The sequence below is a fragment of the Populus nigra genome, chromosome 13 (assembly GCF_951802175.1).
Source record: "Populus nigra chromosome 13, ddPopNigr1.1, whole genome shotgun sequence".
In the NCBI taxonomy this organism is placed as follows: domain Eukaryota; kingdom Viridiplantae; phylum Streptophyta; class Magnoliopsida; order Malpighiales; family Salicaceae; genus Populus; species Populus nigra.
In genome coordinates this window covers 13,168,499-13,186,639 of record NC_084864.1, presented here as the reverse complement: position 1 = coordinate 13,186,639, position 18,141 = coordinate 13,168,499, and the positions used below count along the sequence as shown (strand labels likewise).

At 36.8% G+C, this 18,141-nt stretch overlaps 3 protein-coding genes across 3 annotated transcripts; all 3 read right to left on the bottom strand.

Moving 5' to 3' along the window:
* Positions 1-2,781: 2,781 nt before the first annotated feature.
* LOC133671059 (loganic acid O-methyltransferase-like) lies at positions 2,782-5,539 on the bottom strand. Its single transcript, XM_062091683.1, has 3 exons — positions 5,157-5,539; positions 3,501-4,154; positions 2,782-3,417 (listed from the first exon to the last, which is right to left on the bottom strand). The coding sequence occupies exons 1-3, from the start codon at positions 5,247-5,249 to the stop codon at positions 3,070-3,072; spliced, it is 1,095 nt and encodes a 364-aa protein (XP_061947667.1). The 5' UTR covers positions 5,250-5,539; the 3' UTR covers positions 2,782-3,069.
* Positions 5,540-7,222: 1,683 nt separating this feature from the next.
* On the bottom strand, positions 7,223-11,605 carry LOC133671663 (putative disease resistance protein RGA1). Its single transcript, XM_062092480.1, has one exon. It carries the CDS (start codon positions 10,855-10,857, stop codon positions 7,471-7,473), a length of 3,387 nt encoding a protein of 1,128 aa, XP_061948464.1. The 5' UTR covers positions 10,858-11,605; the 3' UTR covers positions 7,223-7,470.
* A 977-nt stretch (positions 11,606-12,582) lies between these two features.
* LOC133671167 (putative disease resistance protein RGA3) lies at positions 12,583-16,463 on the bottom strand. Its single transcript, XM_062091824.1, has one exon. It carries the CDS (start codon positions 16,221-16,223, stop codon positions 13,002-13,004), a length of 3,222 nt encoding a protein of 1,073 aa, XP_061947808.1. The 5' UTR covers positions 16,224-16,463; the 3' UTR covers positions 12,583-13,001.
* Positions 16,464-18,141: the final 1,678 nt, after the last annotated feature.

Below are 18,141 nucleotides of genomic sequence, written 5' to 3'. Positions count from 1 at the left end.
TCCCATACTGCTGGTTGTACCCTTTTGCAACCAAACGAGCCTTATATTTGTCTACCTCACCCTTCTCGTTAAGTTTGGTTTTGTAGATCCATTTAACCCCAATCACTTTCCCATTTGCAGGCACCTTTGTCAATTCCCATGTGTGATTCCTTTCTATTGCAGCAATTTCATCATCCATTGCCTTTTGCCATTTGTCACTCTGCATAGCTTGAGCATATGTAATTGGGTCTAGTTCAGCAAATAGAACTAAATGTGCCTGATCCTCTTCTTCAGTGAAATTAACATGACTGATGTAGTCATTCATCCAGCTGGGTTGTCGTCGAACACGTCCTGTGGTGACAGTCGTGTGAGTCTGATCAAATTCCTCATCTTGTTCAGGATGCTCATTGTATGCTGGTTCTACTACATCATTTTCAGCTGGTGTCCCACCTCCTTGAAAATACTCAATAGCTGTAGTGTTAGTTACATTATTATCATCTTGTGGATTGGCATCTGCAACAACTTCCCATTCAAGATCAACCATGAGTGGTTTTTGAGTAGTTTGATTCCAGTCCCAAACTTTTTCTTCCTCAAAGATTACGTCTCGGCTCACAACTATGGCTTGGGAAATTGGATTGTAAAGACGATAAGCCTTTGATTCGTCACTGATTCCTAGCAAAATGCACTTCATGCTCTTATCATCAAGCTTGACCCTTCTGCTGTCAGGAATATGAACATGTGCCACACACCCAAAAATTCGGAAATGCTCCACTGAAGGTTTACAACCACTCCATGCTTCTTCTGGCGTCATGTTTCTTACTGCAAAAGTTGGACTTCGGTTCAGAACATGTATGGTCCAGTTTACAGCTTTTGGCCAAAATGTTCTTGGGATTTCTTTTTCTGTAAGCATACTACGAACCATATTCATGATGGTTCGATTCTTCCTCTCTGCAACACCATTTTGTTGTGGTGTATATGACGCTGTCAATTGCCTGCGAATTCCATGAGTTCTGCAAAAATCTGTGAATTCCAATGAAATGAATTCACCCCCACGGTCTGTGCGCAACCCCTGTATGCTCATACTGGTTTCTTTTTCAACCTTAGCTTTGAAGTTTTTGAAAACATGAAAGGCTTCTGACTTCGCAATCAAGAAATACACCCATACTTTTCTACTATAGTCATCAATAAAAGAGATGAGATATCGTTTCTTACTGTTTGATATGGGAGTAATCGGTCCACATATGTCTGTATGCACAAGTTGAAGAATCTGAGATGCTCTCCATGTGCTGTTGTGTGGAAAAGAATTGCGTTGTTGTTTTCCCACAAGACAGTGCTCACAAATCTGTGTGCGTGCCTGAAATGTTGGTAATCCTTTTACCATATCCTTTTGTTGAAGAAGTTTGAGACCACTCCATCCCAAATGTCCATATCTGCGATGCCATAGCTGTGATTGATCTTCTGCAATTGTGGTGAGACATTTCTGTTCTTGTTGTTGTGTGCGAGCCAATATAGTGAACATTCGGTTTGTTGACATTGCTGTTTCCCAGATCAAGCCTCTCTTTGGATGATAAATTTTGCACTTGCCACGTTTGATAACAAAAACAAGACCTTTCTCTTGCAATTGTCCAATGCTCAGCAAGTTATTATGTAAATCTGGTACATAAAAAACTCCTGTGAGAACTTGCATGATCCTATTAACTTCCATGCGAACATCTCCCTTTCCCAGAACAGCCAAACTGGAATTGTTCCCCAACTTGACATATTTCCTGAAAGTGTCATCCAAATCTGTGAACATCTCCCTCTTGCCACACATGTGGTTGCTACAACCAGAATCCAGGAACTATAATTCCTTTCCATCAACCTCTGCAGCATCAACATAGGCCATGAGTAGCATCTCTTCACTAGTTTCTGCATAAAAACCACTTGGTATTTGTTCCTTCTTTGGGCATTCCCACTGGAAATGCCCAAAATCATGACAGTTATAACATTCAATTACAGATTTGTTAAACAAACCCCTTCCTCTTCCGCGGCCTCTGAAGCTGCTGCGACCACCTCTTCCACCATGATGGACTTCATGAGTAATTTTCAGTGCATGCTCTTCCTCTGTGTGTCGTCCCATCCTTTGCTCATGTACTAGCAGACTGCTCTGCAATTCATCGATGGACAAAGTGTCAAGATCATTTGACTCTTCAATGGAGCACACCACATAGTTGAATGTAGCAGTCATTGATCGTAGTATCTTTTCAATGATCACCACATCTCCCATCTTCTCCCTATGGATCCGCATTTTGTTGGCAATGGTGAGAGTACGTGCGAAATAAACATTCACAGACTCTCCTTCCTTCATATGCAACATTTCAAACTCTTTGCGAAGAGCTTGTAACTGGGCATGTTTCACTCGTGCTGTGCCTTGGTACTTCTGCTTCAATGAATCCCAGATGTCTTTCGTAGTGTCTTTCTTCAGAATGGTCTCCAGGATTGATCGATCGATGGCCTGAAATAAGTAATTTTTGGCCTTCAAATCCTTCAGCCTTAGATCAGCAATAATCTTTCTTTGTTCATCTGTTGAATTTGCCTCATCTGCTGCAGCAGGAATGCCAGCTTCCACCAGGCTCCAATACTCTTTGGAACGCAAGAAATTTTCCATGAGCATACTCCAATGATCATAGTGCCCATCAAACTTTGGAATTGCAGGTTGCACAATGATCATAGGCTCTGATACCAGATGTTGAATACCTGAGATATAAAACTCAGAAGAACACTGATATGCTTGCTGTGATAAAGATTACTGGAAATAATGAATGCTCGAGAAAATGTCTTATTTGATTAGAAAAGTTTCTGGGCTATAAATAGCCTTACAAATGGAACAGAGGAATGCAAATTGAAACAGAATTACGAAAATCTTGCAGCTCACGTTCTTTAATTATAGAGACGTGGTGCATGACTAAGTCAGTAGCTTATCTACTGATTATTTCTAAAGACTCGTTCTAGCTGCGATAATCAAGCTTATGCAGCTGGAAACAATGACACTTAAGCAATAAACAATAACACTTAAATAATAAATCTTAACACACATAACTGTGAGTGATATCAATTAAAGTGACGCTTGAGCAGGATGAAATGGTCGATGTGTTCATGGGCTGCGCCATCGAAGATAGAGAAATTGTCAACAAGCTTCTTAGCAAAATGCTCAAATGTTTTTTCTACAACTTCACTTCCAAAGTGCTCTTCCACGAGACCCTGAAAAACAGCTCTGCCCCCTGAAACAGAAACTTCGATATTGGATTTCTTTGACGTTTGCCAGATCTGATGACTCAATGAGTCCATTATCTCAATGCTGAAATTCCCGTTTACTTTTATGATTTCTTCAATCTCCTTAGAAGAAGAATAGTACAGAGGCAAGTTGAACGAGTCCACCTTTTCTTCACTAATCACTCCCTACAAAGAAGAACGATCTGCATATGTCAGAGTATACTTACTAGGATTTTGCTTCTACTCAGTTAGAGAGAGAATTATTTTACCAATTTAGCCATGTCGACGAGGCATGATCCGAGAAGGTCATAGTACATTCCAACTCCTGCCTGAGACATAAAGATCCCATCAGGAAGACCGGCCATTATAATCACCATCAATCCTCCACCCACAATTTCTTGTGCTCTAGCATTCAAAAAGGTGTTCATGTCACTCTGGAATTGAGCTGAATATGCCTTGGTGACTTCTTTTTTGAGACCATCACATTGGATGCTGCCCTTGTTCCATGCAGGAGACTTGCTGTCTACAACTTCATTTGGGACCTTAGAGAGCCACTGTAAGCAATATGAAGAGTACGCGAAATGCAGTGTGGACTTGGGGAGGAGGCGGCCGTAGAAAGTACCGGGCAGTCCAGCAGCAAAGTATTTTCTACTGGAATGGAGGGTTTTGGAGAGAGTGTTGAAATCATTGGTTGGAACATCGTTGAAGAAAACTTGGAATGCTAAGGGTCGTTGAAGAGAGTGTTTATGCTCAACAGCTTTTATGATGTTTTCCACAGCCAAAAATGTATTGGGTCCAACAGAACAGCCAAAATCCGCTATTCGAAACGTGCAATTCGATGAGTCAAAACCAAGGCTTTTAAAATCAAGCTTGTCTTTGATGCCTTCAGTCACCATTTCCTTTGAAGCATCCACCACTCCTTTCTGTTGCAATAAGCAGACGCATTATAGGCGTGTAAAGAATTAGTTTAGAGTAGACTAGATAGGATTTTTAAGCTTTGGCGCGAGCTACACCTAAAAAAAAAAATTAGCAGAAAAAAAAATTGAAGTTCCGAGGAACTTTTGGATGGAATAATCAATTTTAAATTTTTTGACTTGACTTTTATTTAATTTAAATTTCAAATTAAATCGTTTAAAAGTTTTTTTTTATATTAATATAGTTGGCTTAGTAAGTTTAAAGACAATACAAACAAACAATATAGACATGATATGGCTTTATATAAAAATTTCAAGATGAAATTATTTTAACAAAGTTCAAGAAAAAAAAGGTCTAAATAGAATAGAATTTGTTAATAATAAGAACATCAAGTTTTGTTATTGAAAAGTGCATGTTTGTCAACTTCTATCTCTATTGACCATAATTTGAAGACTCTTTCTCTTCGGTTTAAAATTTAAGGACTAAAAAGTAAGAAAAATAAAGTTTTGGATTGAACCCTTCATTCTCCGAACTCAAGGGACCAAAAATGAATTTTGCCAAAACCCAAAGAAGAAATTTGTGAAAATGGAACTGACTCATAGTGTTTTTCAAAAAAAAATCTCTTAATTTTTATGTGATATAATTTCAATCCTTTTATTTTTATTTTTTTTACAAACAATAAAATAGATTATTCTTGGTGAAATTGAGCGCCAAGACAATTACAAGAATTTTTTTTCAAATTGAGATAACTACATAAAAAAAACTAAAACAAATCATCAATTTTATTTTTCAATCAACACAACTTTGAAGGATCCAATTGAAAATAAAAAAAAATTAATGATCAAAAGTAAAAAAAAAAAGATGACTAGAGTTGATACTTGATATTGATTTTTTTAAAAAAAAATGGCATTCAATTCTTTACTAACAACCAAATTATAGCAATTATTATTATTGCTATTATTATTATTATTATTATTATTATTATTATTAATAAGGGGAAGAATATGCACCTGATAGGAGGAGTTTTGAGTATAGCTTTGAGGTCCATCTCCACCAACCATGGCCCATGATTTTGGCAATTCTTTGATCTCTTCAGTTGCCATCTCTGTCTTTCAAACTGATGCAGGCTTTGCTTCCTCTGGTAGGTCTGCCTCTAATTCAACAGAACGGTAGACTTATAGCGATTTGTTTCCAATGCTATCTCCGGTTTTCCGAGGAAGGCGAGAGGATTGAAACAACAGAGAGAAAGATTCAGAGAAGGCTACAAAGAGGCAGCAAAAACGATGCCTAAAGACTTGCAAGGGCTCCGAATCATACTTGCAGGATATATATGGAAAAGAAGACTAGAACTAAACGACACTGACTAACCCAAGCAAGCAAGCAAAGTAGGTGAGCTTTCAACGCCTTTAAGAAAAATATATTTATAGAATATAGTACATATAAATATTTGGAGGCTGTTTGTATCATACTTTATATTATAATAAATATTCCCTCATCTTCATATAAAATTGGAGATACTGGTCATCTTCATATAACTATTGGCTAGGACAATAATTGCCTGGCTCAGTTCGTGCCATCCCGGGAAAACCTTTTTAGTTCAACCAGATATAGAACTTATTTATTTTTATATTTTAAAAATGCTATTAAAAAATTTTAAAATTTTTTATTTTTTTTTCAAATTAATATTTTTTTGAGTATTTTTGGATCATTTTGATACGCTGAAGTTAAAATAATTTTTAAAAAATAAAAAAAATATTATTTTGATATATTTTTAAGTAAAAAATACTTTAAAAAATAATGACAATCACACTTCCAAACACGCTCGTATAGCAGAAAGGTGATTCCTCCCTTTCAACTTCTACAGTAGGCTAGCAGGCATATTCTAGCTAATTTTCCTATGAGGTTTTTTTAAAAAAAAAATTCTCATAATTTCATTATCAAACATGTAAATGATTATGAAATCATTAAAAATTTTCAATTTTAAAAACCATAATAATCATCATCACCATAATCAAATATATACCAGCAGGTATGGTCAGATACTATACTTCCCAAAGTAGATGGGCAGATTTACAATGGGAAGAAGACTACAAGCCACAATATTCACCCTTGACAGCCTTACTGCTCTGCCTACAAGCAGCCATAATCTAGCTAGCTAGTTTTCCGATGAGATGTAAACACAGTGGTTATTACCATTACAGAGAAGCCAAAGATCATCGATAATACATGTTTTATGAATTCAGACTCATCATCTCAACTCCATCAAAGTACATCCCATCAACTGCATTACTCTGATGAAACTCCTTTACTATACTGTTCTCGAGGAATCTTCAAGCTTCCTAGTCTGCATGGGTTGGAACAGGAAGAGAAATTCTGCTCTCAAAGAAATTCACAATTGGAAAACTTAAATGAAGAAAGTAGGTATAAATTACCATTATTTGGACGAAATTAGTCCACTCTAGGTTACCATTATTTCCCAATTAACAAGTGGAACACATGAAATCTTTGAAGGACAAAACATATGAATCATTCTAGCAGATGGGAAAAAGGAACTTGGCAAAGTACTTGCTTTTTACCAATGGCAATAAAATCTCAACTCAAAATAATACTCGGTTTGTTAAATAGTGGCTCAGAATACCAAATATCAGCTCTAGACCACTATAAAAAAGAAAAGAAAAAAAGAGCCTAATCAAACTCCAAGATGAACTTCATTGTGAAGTATAAGCAACAAAAATTCACAGCAAGGATCATTCGTGCCTGTGTAAAACTGATTTCTTGTGGCAACATGCTACAACTTTCAATTCGTTCAAGATTCATATTCTGGATTGCAGATCCTAAATATATATTTTGATACATCATCTGCGAGTTTCCCCTGCGATGCAATGCTTCAATCAATTCAAACATATTCGTGTTATATGCAGCAAAGTTCAGGCTCTCTTGATTTTGAAGATTCCTCAGTGGACATTGCCTGCCTGCCCTGCTTACACCATTAGAAGCTCAAGTGAAAATCACAAAAGCCAGGGATTGATACAAAAGAAGTTTGTTTATATTATAGCAGTACATCTACTAGAATCAATTTTCAAATCAGATTCATAATTTTATTGAGCAATAATAGACAGTAAATAAGCACAAAACAACACTGAAGAAAAATAGAATTCCTCAGATACCGCTTATTCATCTAAAACTGGTTACCATCCCTAAAATCTTTTGACAATTTTACATTTTATTTGATCACCACAACCATTATTACTTGGTGAAAAAAGATTATACACAATAATATTAGCCAAATGAAATCCCAACAAGTACCGAGCAATCATATATCCTTCAGGTCTCCGAGGACTGTACTACTTGGTTATTAATGATGATGGTAGGGATGTGAGCTATCTTAGGCCAGTCCTTTCCTTTTTCTTTCTTGCACCGTCTCTCCACATTTGGACATCTTGCAATTTCCAACTCTCTGAGCATTTCGAGATACCTTATCCCTTCTGGCAAAGACATCAAATTAGAGCATCCATGGATATGCAATCTTGAAAGGGATGTGAGATGCCGTATCTGATTCGGAAGACAAGATACTTCCGTACAACAAGAGATTGTTAGAGACTGGAGAGAAGTGAGATGTCGTATTCTCTGTGGCAAGGAATCTAACTTTACACATCTAGAAAGTTCCAAATCCTTGAGTGCTGTCAGGTATTGCAGTCCCTCAGATAGAGACGTAAGTTCTTCACAATTTAGAATCCGCAAGGTAGCAAGAGATGAAGGTAAAACAGACAGTGCAGTGATTTTTGGCATTCCATGTATACTTAACAGCTCCAAAGAATTGAGGTTCTGGACACCTTCTGGGAAGCTTTCAAGTTTATCACAATTCATAATAACCAAATGCTTAAGAGAAGATAGGTTATTTAGCTGATTTGACAGCGACCTTAGGCTTCTCATCTTCGTAATTGACAGCTTTTGAAGGCACGTATGGTTTTGCAACAGTCCATCAGGAAGAACTGCCAATTCATCGAAGCCCTCAATTCGAAGGTAGGTAATAGAAGTGAAATTCACAACTGACCTCAGCAAAGTTACAGTGCAGTCCTCAATAGTTAAATGTTTCACCGACGGAATAATTGGTAACTCGACCAACTTGGGGCATTTTCTGATCTGTAATTCATCAAGGCAAGTGAAAATTTCCCTTCCACCCATGGTATTTGTTTCCCACTCCTCTAAGTTCATCATTGGACCCAAAGTCAGCCTCTCTAATGATGGAAATGGATTCTCTCCATCTCCATACATCTCACTGCCAATACACTTCACAGTGTCCATTCTCTTCAATTGAAGATGCTTAAGAAACCGCAGTTTCCCAAAAGGAGGAAGATGTTCACAATTCATGCACGATTCTAGTGAGATCTCCACTAGGTTTGGTAGACGCAACTCCATCATCCAATCTGGAAATTTGGATCCTCGATATCCGCTTATCTCTAACTTCTTCATATGAGAATGGGGTTCAAGAGCACAAAGAACATCTTCACTGTTTGCCTCACTGATTATGCTGTTTTTGTCTTCTCGCCAAGACAAACTCAGTGATTGAAGATTTGTCTTCCTCGTCAAGTTAGCATTTTGTGCATCTGTAAAACCTTGGACGTTACCTAAATCCTTGATGCTCAAATCACCCCCAATGTAATTCAGTCTTTGCAGCTCCCCGATGTGATGACCAGCCTCTTTACCCACAATGAACATACCTAGCTTTCGCAGACAAGCCAGTTGTCCCATCCCTGAAGGCATACATTGAAGCGCATCACAACGTGTGAGGTCAAGATACATGAGACTTTTCATGTCCTTCATCCTTTTTGGAAGCATATAAAGCAGAGGGCAGTAACTCAAATTTAGGGTCTGCAAGTTTTGAAGAGAGCTGATTGATTCAGGCAGTTTTTGGATAAGAGAACAAGAGACGTCTAGATATCTTAGATGTTGCAAATTACCAATCGGCTCCGGAAATTTCACAAACCAGAAATTGCTTAAACTCAACGTCCGTAGTTTCTTTTGTGAAGACACCTTGAATAAAAGAGCACCACGCCGGTAGTAATCGACCTGAATGGATATCAGAGACCGCAATGATTGCACTTTGACAAGGTCCTTGTCATAATAACAAAGACTTCTACCAAGAAAAGTCATGTGACGAACTGTCTTAGGAATTCTAGGTCTCCTATTCTTCTCGATCAAATAGCATTCTTCTATCATAACTGATTTTGCAAGATCATGGATAAGATCATGCATTTTGCAAGTTATGTTTCCGAAGCCATCCTCCTTGAACTCCTGAAAAAATGATCTCCCAACCAAGTCATCAAAAATCTCGTAACCGGTCTCATGCAAATCCATTTGCCCTGCAGGATCAATAAATCCATTGGCCATCCATAGCTTTACTAACTCGTCTTTCTTCATGACATAATCCTTCGGAAACATACAGCAAAATCCAAAGCATTGTTTCAAATGTGGTGGCAAATTGTTATAACTTAACTTCAAGGCAGGTAAAATTGTGCCACCTTCGTCTGGTAGATTCCAAATCTCACTTTCTTTGACAGATAACCACTCTCGTTCATTTCTCTTGAAGCGCATCAAGCTCCCCAATGCCTTTAGAGCTAAAGGAACGCCGCTGCACTTATTGACTATCGCCTTTCCAATACTTTCTAAGTGCACATAATCCTCCCTTCTTCTCATTCCAAATGCAAGTCGCTCAAACAGAAGCCAAGAATCATCTTCCGACAATCTTCCCATTAGGTGAACAGGAATAGTAGCCATTTTATCAGCAACCGGCTTTAGACGAGTTGTTATTAGAATAGCACATCCTCTAGCTCCAACTCTCAAAGCATCTTTCAATGCATTCCATTTTTCATGGTAATGATCCCAAACATCATCCAACACAAGCAAAAACCTCCTTCCAATCAACTTTTCTTGGAGGCGTCGTTGCAAAGTGTCCATCTCTTGAATGGTACAAGGGTTGCCTTCAATGGACTCTATGATGGCTCTTGATAGTCTCCTTATGTCGAAATCAACAGATACGCAAACCCAGATACTCAAATCAAAATGCCCTTTTACACTTGCATCGTTGTAGACAAATTGAGCAAGTGTTGTCTTCCCCAGCCCCCCCATGCCACATATTGCACAGACAGACAGGTCATCTGAATTGGCGAGCAACAAACTGATCAGCTCTTCTTTTTCCTTGTCTCTTCCATAGATTTCTGATTCGTTAACAAGCGAGCAAGTTATCCGCCAATCGAAGCTATCAGCTTCGTTCTCTCCAACTCCCTCTGTTAGACTGAACTTATTTTTCTCATTGGCAATGTCATCAAGCTTTTCTCTTACATTCTTTACCTTATAAGCCATTTTCAATCGAAAAACAAGTGGATTCTGATGAAGAGAAAACAAAGACCTTACTCGGTTTTTAAGACCCCCTCGCTGTCTGCGCCTCTGAGCTTCAATAGCGAACTCATCCAGCACATCATCAGCATCATAGGCAGCATCTTTGAGGTCTGTCAGCCAAATCCTGATTGCCTCATCTTTCCACTGCTTCTCCTCAGCATCCTTGAGGACAGCTTGAACCATCATGAAGGTGCGCTTGAGTTTCTCAAACTCGGTCTGGATGCCAAAAACAAGTCCAAGCTCTTCATGGACAAGTGTGTTCAAGTTCCCCAAGATGGTGCTAACAAGTGCAGAAGTAACTGCCTCAGCCATAGCTTTTTTTGTTTTCTATTTGCGGGAAATTTAAATTGTGGGTCTTAATTAGCAAAAAGAAGCAAGTAGGACATGGAGGTACAGCAAGAAATGGTGGGGAAGAAAGGACAGGGGAGAGAGTTCAGCCAGGGACGGAGGGAGAGATCCTTGTTTGTGAAAAAACCCGTAGGCAAGTAGACTACGTATGTGAATTATTGATGATGGCTGCTTCTGCCAGCCAGTTCACTGTCTTTTTGTGGACCTTAAGGAATTATTTATTCTATGGTGGCTCTAATGAATCTGTTAATGGGTTTCAGTGGGCTTATTGGGTCAAATATCCAACCTCTTAGAACAATGAGGCTTCTAAGGCCCATGTTTCCCTGTAGAAATATATAGCTCCAAGAAAACATCATGGGCTTCAAGGGCTAAACCTTTATCAAAAGTGAAATGATTTATTTATTTTTATTTTTTTTTTTAGATTGAAGATGATTAAAATTTGGATAACATAGATACAAACTCCGTGGACAATTACGTTTTGGTTTATATATCTAATTTAAGACAAGTAGTGATGTTCTTCTTCTTCTTCTTTTTTTGGGAGTATAATTTATTGTTGATTTGTAGATTACTTGACACACAAGAAATCTATTTTGTTCTTTAATTTTAGATAGATTGCCCGAATCAAATGTTTTTGGCCTAATTCATGTTTGATTTAGTGGTAGAAATGATATTTTTTAAAAAATTAAATTTTTTTTGTTTAAAATCAAAATTTTAAATTGTTTTAATATGTTCATGTTAAAAATAATTTTTTTAAAAAAATTATTATTTTAATATATTTTTAAATAAAAAAATATAATTTTAATTAATTTAAATCAATTCAAATTAATTTATTTAATCGTAAAACTAGGTTTCGAGACGGGTTTAATTACTTTGATTATGAGTAGAATTCATGTGTATACAATAAGTTTCAACGGATGATACAAAGCACATCTAGTGCTCCATGCGGTCGAAAAACATAAACATGGTTTAATTTGTTAAAAATAATGGACCTTTTACATCTTCATCAAAACTTTGTATGCCAGCAATTAAATTTGCTCGAAACAGGCTCTAATTTGTACCGAGAAAATCAATATTTATTTTAAAAAATAATGTTCAACACATCATCTCCAGGTAAAGCATCTTGTAACATGCATGGGATCTGCTAGCTCAAATCAAGTAAATGGTACCATATGATATGATGGGGCTGCCGAAACGATATTTTGTGAACGTAATATTAAGAAATTCATAAAACATTTATATTCTTCCAGGTGTTCACTGAGTGCGTCCACCGACTTGTTTATTTTTATATTTTAAAAAAAAATTAAAAAAATTTAAATTTTTTATTTTTTTAAATTATTTTGATATATTGGTATTAAAATTAATTTTTTAATAAAAAATATTATTTTATTATATTTTTTAATGAAAAATATTTTTAAAACAATTTATATATTTACTTAGATGGCCAACCATGTCTCAAACTAGAGTTAGCCATAAAAAGCATAATTTTTTAGTAATTTTTTACAAAATATTTTTTTAAAATGTATTAAAATAATATTTTACTTAAATTTCAGGCTCTGTTGATTTTGAAGATTCCTCAGCAGACATTACCTGCCTGCCCCGCTTACACCATTAAGCTCAAATGAAAATCACAAAAGCCAGGAATTGATATCATAATATATAGCAGTATATTTACTAAAACCAATCTTCAAAATAGATTCATAATTTCATTCAGCAATAATAGATTGTAAATAAGCACAAAACAACACTAAAGAGAAACAGAACTCCTCATCTGCGGCTTATTCATCTAAAACTTGTTACCATCCCTGAAATCTTAAAACAATTTACATTTTATTTGATCACCACAGCTATTAGTACTTGGTGAATAAATATTCCAGATTTTACATGAGGATATTAGCCAAATGAAGTCCCAGCTCGTACCAAGCAATCATATTTTCTTCAGGTCTCCGAGGACTGTATGAGCTGGTTATTAATGATGATGGTAGGGATGTGAGCTATCTTAGGCCACTCCTTTCCTTTTTCTTTCTTGCACCGTCTCTCCAAATTTGGACAATCTGTGATTTCCAACTCTCTGAGCATTTCGAGATTCCTTATCCCTTCTGGCAAAGACATCAAAAGAGAGCATCCACCGATACGCAATCTCGAAAGGGATGTGACATGCCGTATCTGACTTGGAAGACTAGATAATCTTCACAAGAAAATATTGCTAGATATCGGAGAGAAGTGAGATGTTGGATACTCTCTGGTAAGGAATTTAACTTTGGACATCCAGCAAGATGAAAGTCCTTGAGTGCTGTCAGATGTTGCAGTCCCTCGGATATAGAGGTAAGTTCTTGACATTCTAAAATGACCAAGCTATCAAGAGACGAAGGTAAACCAGGCAGTGTAGTGATTTTTGGCAGTCGACCAATAAATAACATCTCCAAGGAATTGAGGTTCTGGACACCTTCTGGCAAGCTTTCAAGTTTATCACAAAACATTAAACTCAAACTCTTTAGAGAAGATAGGTTATTTAGCTGATTTGACAGCGACCTAAGGCTTGTCATCCCCCCAAATAACAAGGATTGAAGACACGTATGGTTTTGCAACAGTCCATCAGGAAGAACTGTCAATTCATCGAAGCCCTCAATTTGAAGGGAGGTCATGGAAGTGAAATTCACAACTGACCTCAGCAAAGTTACACTGCATTCCTCAATAGTTAATTCTTTGACCGACGGTATAACTGGTAATTCAACTAGCTTGGGGCAATTTATGATCTGTAATTCATGAAGGCAAGTGAGAATTTCACTTTCACCCGTGGTATTTGTTTCCCACTCCTCTAAGTTCATCATTTCACCGAAAGTCAGCCTCTGTAATGATGGAAATGGATTTTCTCCGTCTCCATACATCTCACTTCCAATACACTTCACAGCATCCATTTTCTTCAATTGGAGACTCTTAAGAAACCGCAATTTCCCAAAAGGAGGAAGATGTTCACAATTCATGCACGATTCTAGTGAGATCTCCACTAGGTTTGGTAGACGCAACTCCATCATCCAATATGGAAATTTGGATCCTCGATATCCGCTTATCTCTAACTTCTTCATATTAGAATGGGGTTCAAGAGCACAAAGAACATCTTCACTGTTTGCCTCACTGATTTTGCTGTTGTTGTCTTCTCGCCAGGACAAACTCAGTGATTGAAGATTTGTCTTCCTCGTCAAATTAGCATTTTGTGCATCTGTGAAACCTTGGACGTTACCTAAATCCTTGATGCTCAATTCACCCCCAATGTAATTCAGTCTTTGCAGCTCCCCTATGTGATGACCAGCCTCTTTACCCACAATGAACATGCCAAGCTTCCGCAGACAAGTTAGTTGTCCCATCCCGGAAGGCATACATTGAAGCGCATCACAACCTGTGAGGTCAAGATACATGAGACTTTTCATGTCCTTCATCCTTTTTGGTAACATATGAAGCCGAGAGCAGTTACTCAAATTTAGGGTCTGCAAGTTTTGAAGAGAGCTGATTGATTCAGGTAGTTTTTGGATCGAAGAGTGGGAGACGTCTAGATACCTTAGATGTTGCAAATTACCAATCGGCTCTGGCAATTTTTCAAACCTGAAATTGCTTAAATTCAACGTCCGTAGTTTCTTTTGTGAAGACACCTTGAATAAAAGAGCACCACTAATGCCACTCGGGAACAAACTTTCCTGAATGGTAATCAGCGACCGCAATGATTGCACTTTGACAAGGTCCTTGTCATAATAACAAAGACTTTCATCAAGAAAAGTTACGTGACGAACCGTCTTAGGAATTCTCGGTCTCTTATTCTTCTCGATCAAATAGCATTCTTCTATCATAACTGATTTTGCAACATCATATATAAGATCATGCATTTTGCAAGTTATGTTCCCGAAGCCATCCTCCTTGACCTCCTGAAAAAATGATCTCCCAACCAAGTCATCAAAAGTCTTGTAAGCCGTCTCATGCAAATCCATTTGCCCTTCAGGATCAATAAATCCGTTGGCCATCCAGAGCTTTACTAACTGGTCTTTCTGCATGACATAATCCTTCGGAAACATACAGCAAAATCCAAAGCATTGCTTTAAATGGGGCGGCAAGTTGTTATAACTTAACTTCAAGGCAGCTTTAATTGTGCCACCTTCGTCTGGTAGATTCCAAATCTCACTTTCTTTGACAGATAACCACTCTCGTTCATTTCTCTCGAAGCGCATCGAGCTCCCCACTGCCTTTAGAGCTAAAGGAACGCCACTGCACTTATTGACTATCGCCTTTCCAATACTTTCTAAGTGCACATACTCCTCCCTTCTTCTCATTCCAAATGCAAGTCGCTCAAACAGAAGCCAAGAATCATCTTCCGACAATCTTCCCATTAGGTGAACAGGAATAGTAGCCATTGTATCAGCAACCTGCTTTAGACGAGTTGTTATTATAACAGCACATCCTCTAGCCCCAACTCTTAATGCATCTTTCAATGCATTCCATTTTTCATGGTAATGATCCCAAACATCATCCAACACAAGCAAAAACCTCCTTCCAATCAACTTTTCTTGTAGGCGTCGTTGCAAAGTGTCCAGCTCTTGAATGGCACAAGGGCTGCCTTCAATGGACTCTATGATGGCTCTTGATAGCCTCCTTATGTCGAAATCAACAGATACGCAAACCCAGATCCTCAAATCAAAATGCCATTTTACACTTGCGTCGTTGTAGACTAATTGAGCAAGTGCTGTCTTCCCCAGCCCCCCCATGCCACATACTGCACAGACAGAGAGGTCATCTGAATTGGCGAGCAACAAACTGATCAGCTCTTCTTTTTCCTTGTCTCTTCCAAAGATTTCTGATTCGTTAACAAGCGAGCTAGTTATCCGCCAATCGAAGCTATCAGCTTCGTTCTCTCCAACTCCCTCTGTTAGTATGAACTTATTTTTCTCATTGGCAATGTCATCAAGCTTTTCTGTTACTTTCTTTACCTTATGAGCCATTTTCAATCGAAAAACAAGTGGATTCTGATGAAGAGAAAACAAAGACCTTACTCGGTTTTTAAGACCCCCTTGCTGTCTGCGCCTCTGAGCTTCAATAGCGAACTCATCCAGCACATCATCAGCATCATAGGCAGCATCTTTGAGGTGTTTCAGCCAAGTCCTGATGGCCTCATCTTTCCACTGCTTCTCCTCAGCATCCCTGAGGACAGCTTGAACCGTCATGAAGGTGCGCTTGAGTTTCTCAAACTCGGTCTGGATGCCAAAAACAAGTCCAAGCTCTTCATGCACAAGTGTGTTCAAGTTCCCCAAGATGATGCTAACAAGTGCAGAAGTAACTGCCTCGGCCATAGCTTTTTTTGTTTTCTATTTGCGGGAAATTTAAATTGTGGGTCTTAATTAGCAACAAGAAGCAAGGAGGAAATGGAAGTAAAGCAAGAAATGGTGGTGAAGAGAGGACAGGGGAGAGAGCTAAGCTAGGGAGGGAGGGGTCTTTGTTTGTGAAAAATCCGTAGGCAAGTAGACTACGGATGTGAATTATTGATGGCGGCTGCTTCTGCCAGCCATTTCAGAGTCTTTTTGTGGACCTTAAGGAATTATTTATTCTTTGGTGGCTCTAATGAATCTGTCAATGGTTTTCACTTTTCAGTAGGCTTATTGGGTCAAATATCCAACCTCTTAGAACAATGAGGCTTCTAAGGCCCATGTTTCCCTGTAGAAACATATTGCTCCAAGAAAAAATCATGGGCTTCAAGGGCTAAACCTTTATCAAAGTGAAATGATTTTTTTATTTTTATTTTTATTTTTAGATTGAAGATAATTAAAATTTGGAAAACATAGATACAAACTCCGTGGGTAATTACATTTTGGTTTATTTATCTAATTTAATACAATTTATTATTGATTTGTAGATTACTCAACACACCAAATCTTTTTCATTCTTAAATCTTATATAGATAGCGCCAATCAAATGTTTTTGGCTCAGTTTATCTTTGTTTTAGCAGAAAAAACAGTGTTTTTAAAAATTTTAAATTTTTTATTTTAAATTAATTTTTTATATTTTTAAATTATTTTAATATGTTAATATTTAAAATATATATTATTTTAATATATTTTTAAATAAAAAAATAAAATAATATCATTTTAATTAATTCAAACCAACTCAAAATAATCCATCAAATCGTAGCCAGAGACTACTTACTTACAGGACAGGTTTTATTACTTTGATTTTGAGCAGAATTCATGTGCACACAATAAATTTCAACGGATGATTCAAGCACATCTAGTGCTCCTGCTGTCGAAAAACATAAACATTGTTTAATTATATAAAAATAAATAAATAATGGACCTTTTACATCTTCATCAAAACTCTGTATGCCGGCAATTACATTTGCTCGAAACATTCTCTAAATTGTACTGATAAAATCAATATTTTATTAAAATAAAAAAGAGTCTGAATTGAAACTTTTACAAAGCTATTTAAAAAATATTTTTTTTAATGGCCACCACATCATCTTAATCCAATAACAAAATTGCACCCACCCATTATCCCCAGGTTTTGATAACATTGGTGATCTTGTAAAGCATCTTGTAACCTGGGATCTGCTACCTCAAATCAAGTAAACGGTTCTATATGATATGATGGGGCTGCCGAAATGATTTTATGTGAACCTCATACGAGGAAAGTCATAAAAGTCTTATTCCCAGTGGCCAGCGAGCAGCGAGTTCACCATGGTAAATATTTTTATGTTTTAAAAATATTTTTATAAAAATTTTAAAAATTATTTTTTTATTTTAAATTAATATTTTTATGTTTTGAAATTATTTTAATACATTAGTATCAAAAATAATTTTTTTAAAAAAATAAAAAATATATTATTTTAATACATTTAAAAAATATATTTTAAAATGTTACGTGGCGAGAGTAATCCATCACAAAGGACAGTAGGGTGTTAATGGAACTCACTAGCAATAAATTAATTGAAATACATAAACAATAATTAATGGTGTCTAAGAGTTGCAAGGAATGTGAAAGGTTGCCTCACCATCAAGAAATATAAAAATAATTAAAGTCTAATTGAAAAGTAGCAAAGAACTTTAATTTCGTGTTTGTTATGGTGGCGATGATACTCTGCAAAAATATTTTTTTTATTTTTATATTAATATATCAAAATAATCAGGTAATATTTTTTAAAATATTAATTTAATATTTTTTAAAAAATAAACATATTCTTAAAAATCACAGAAAACTACTGCGCCTCTATCTCCC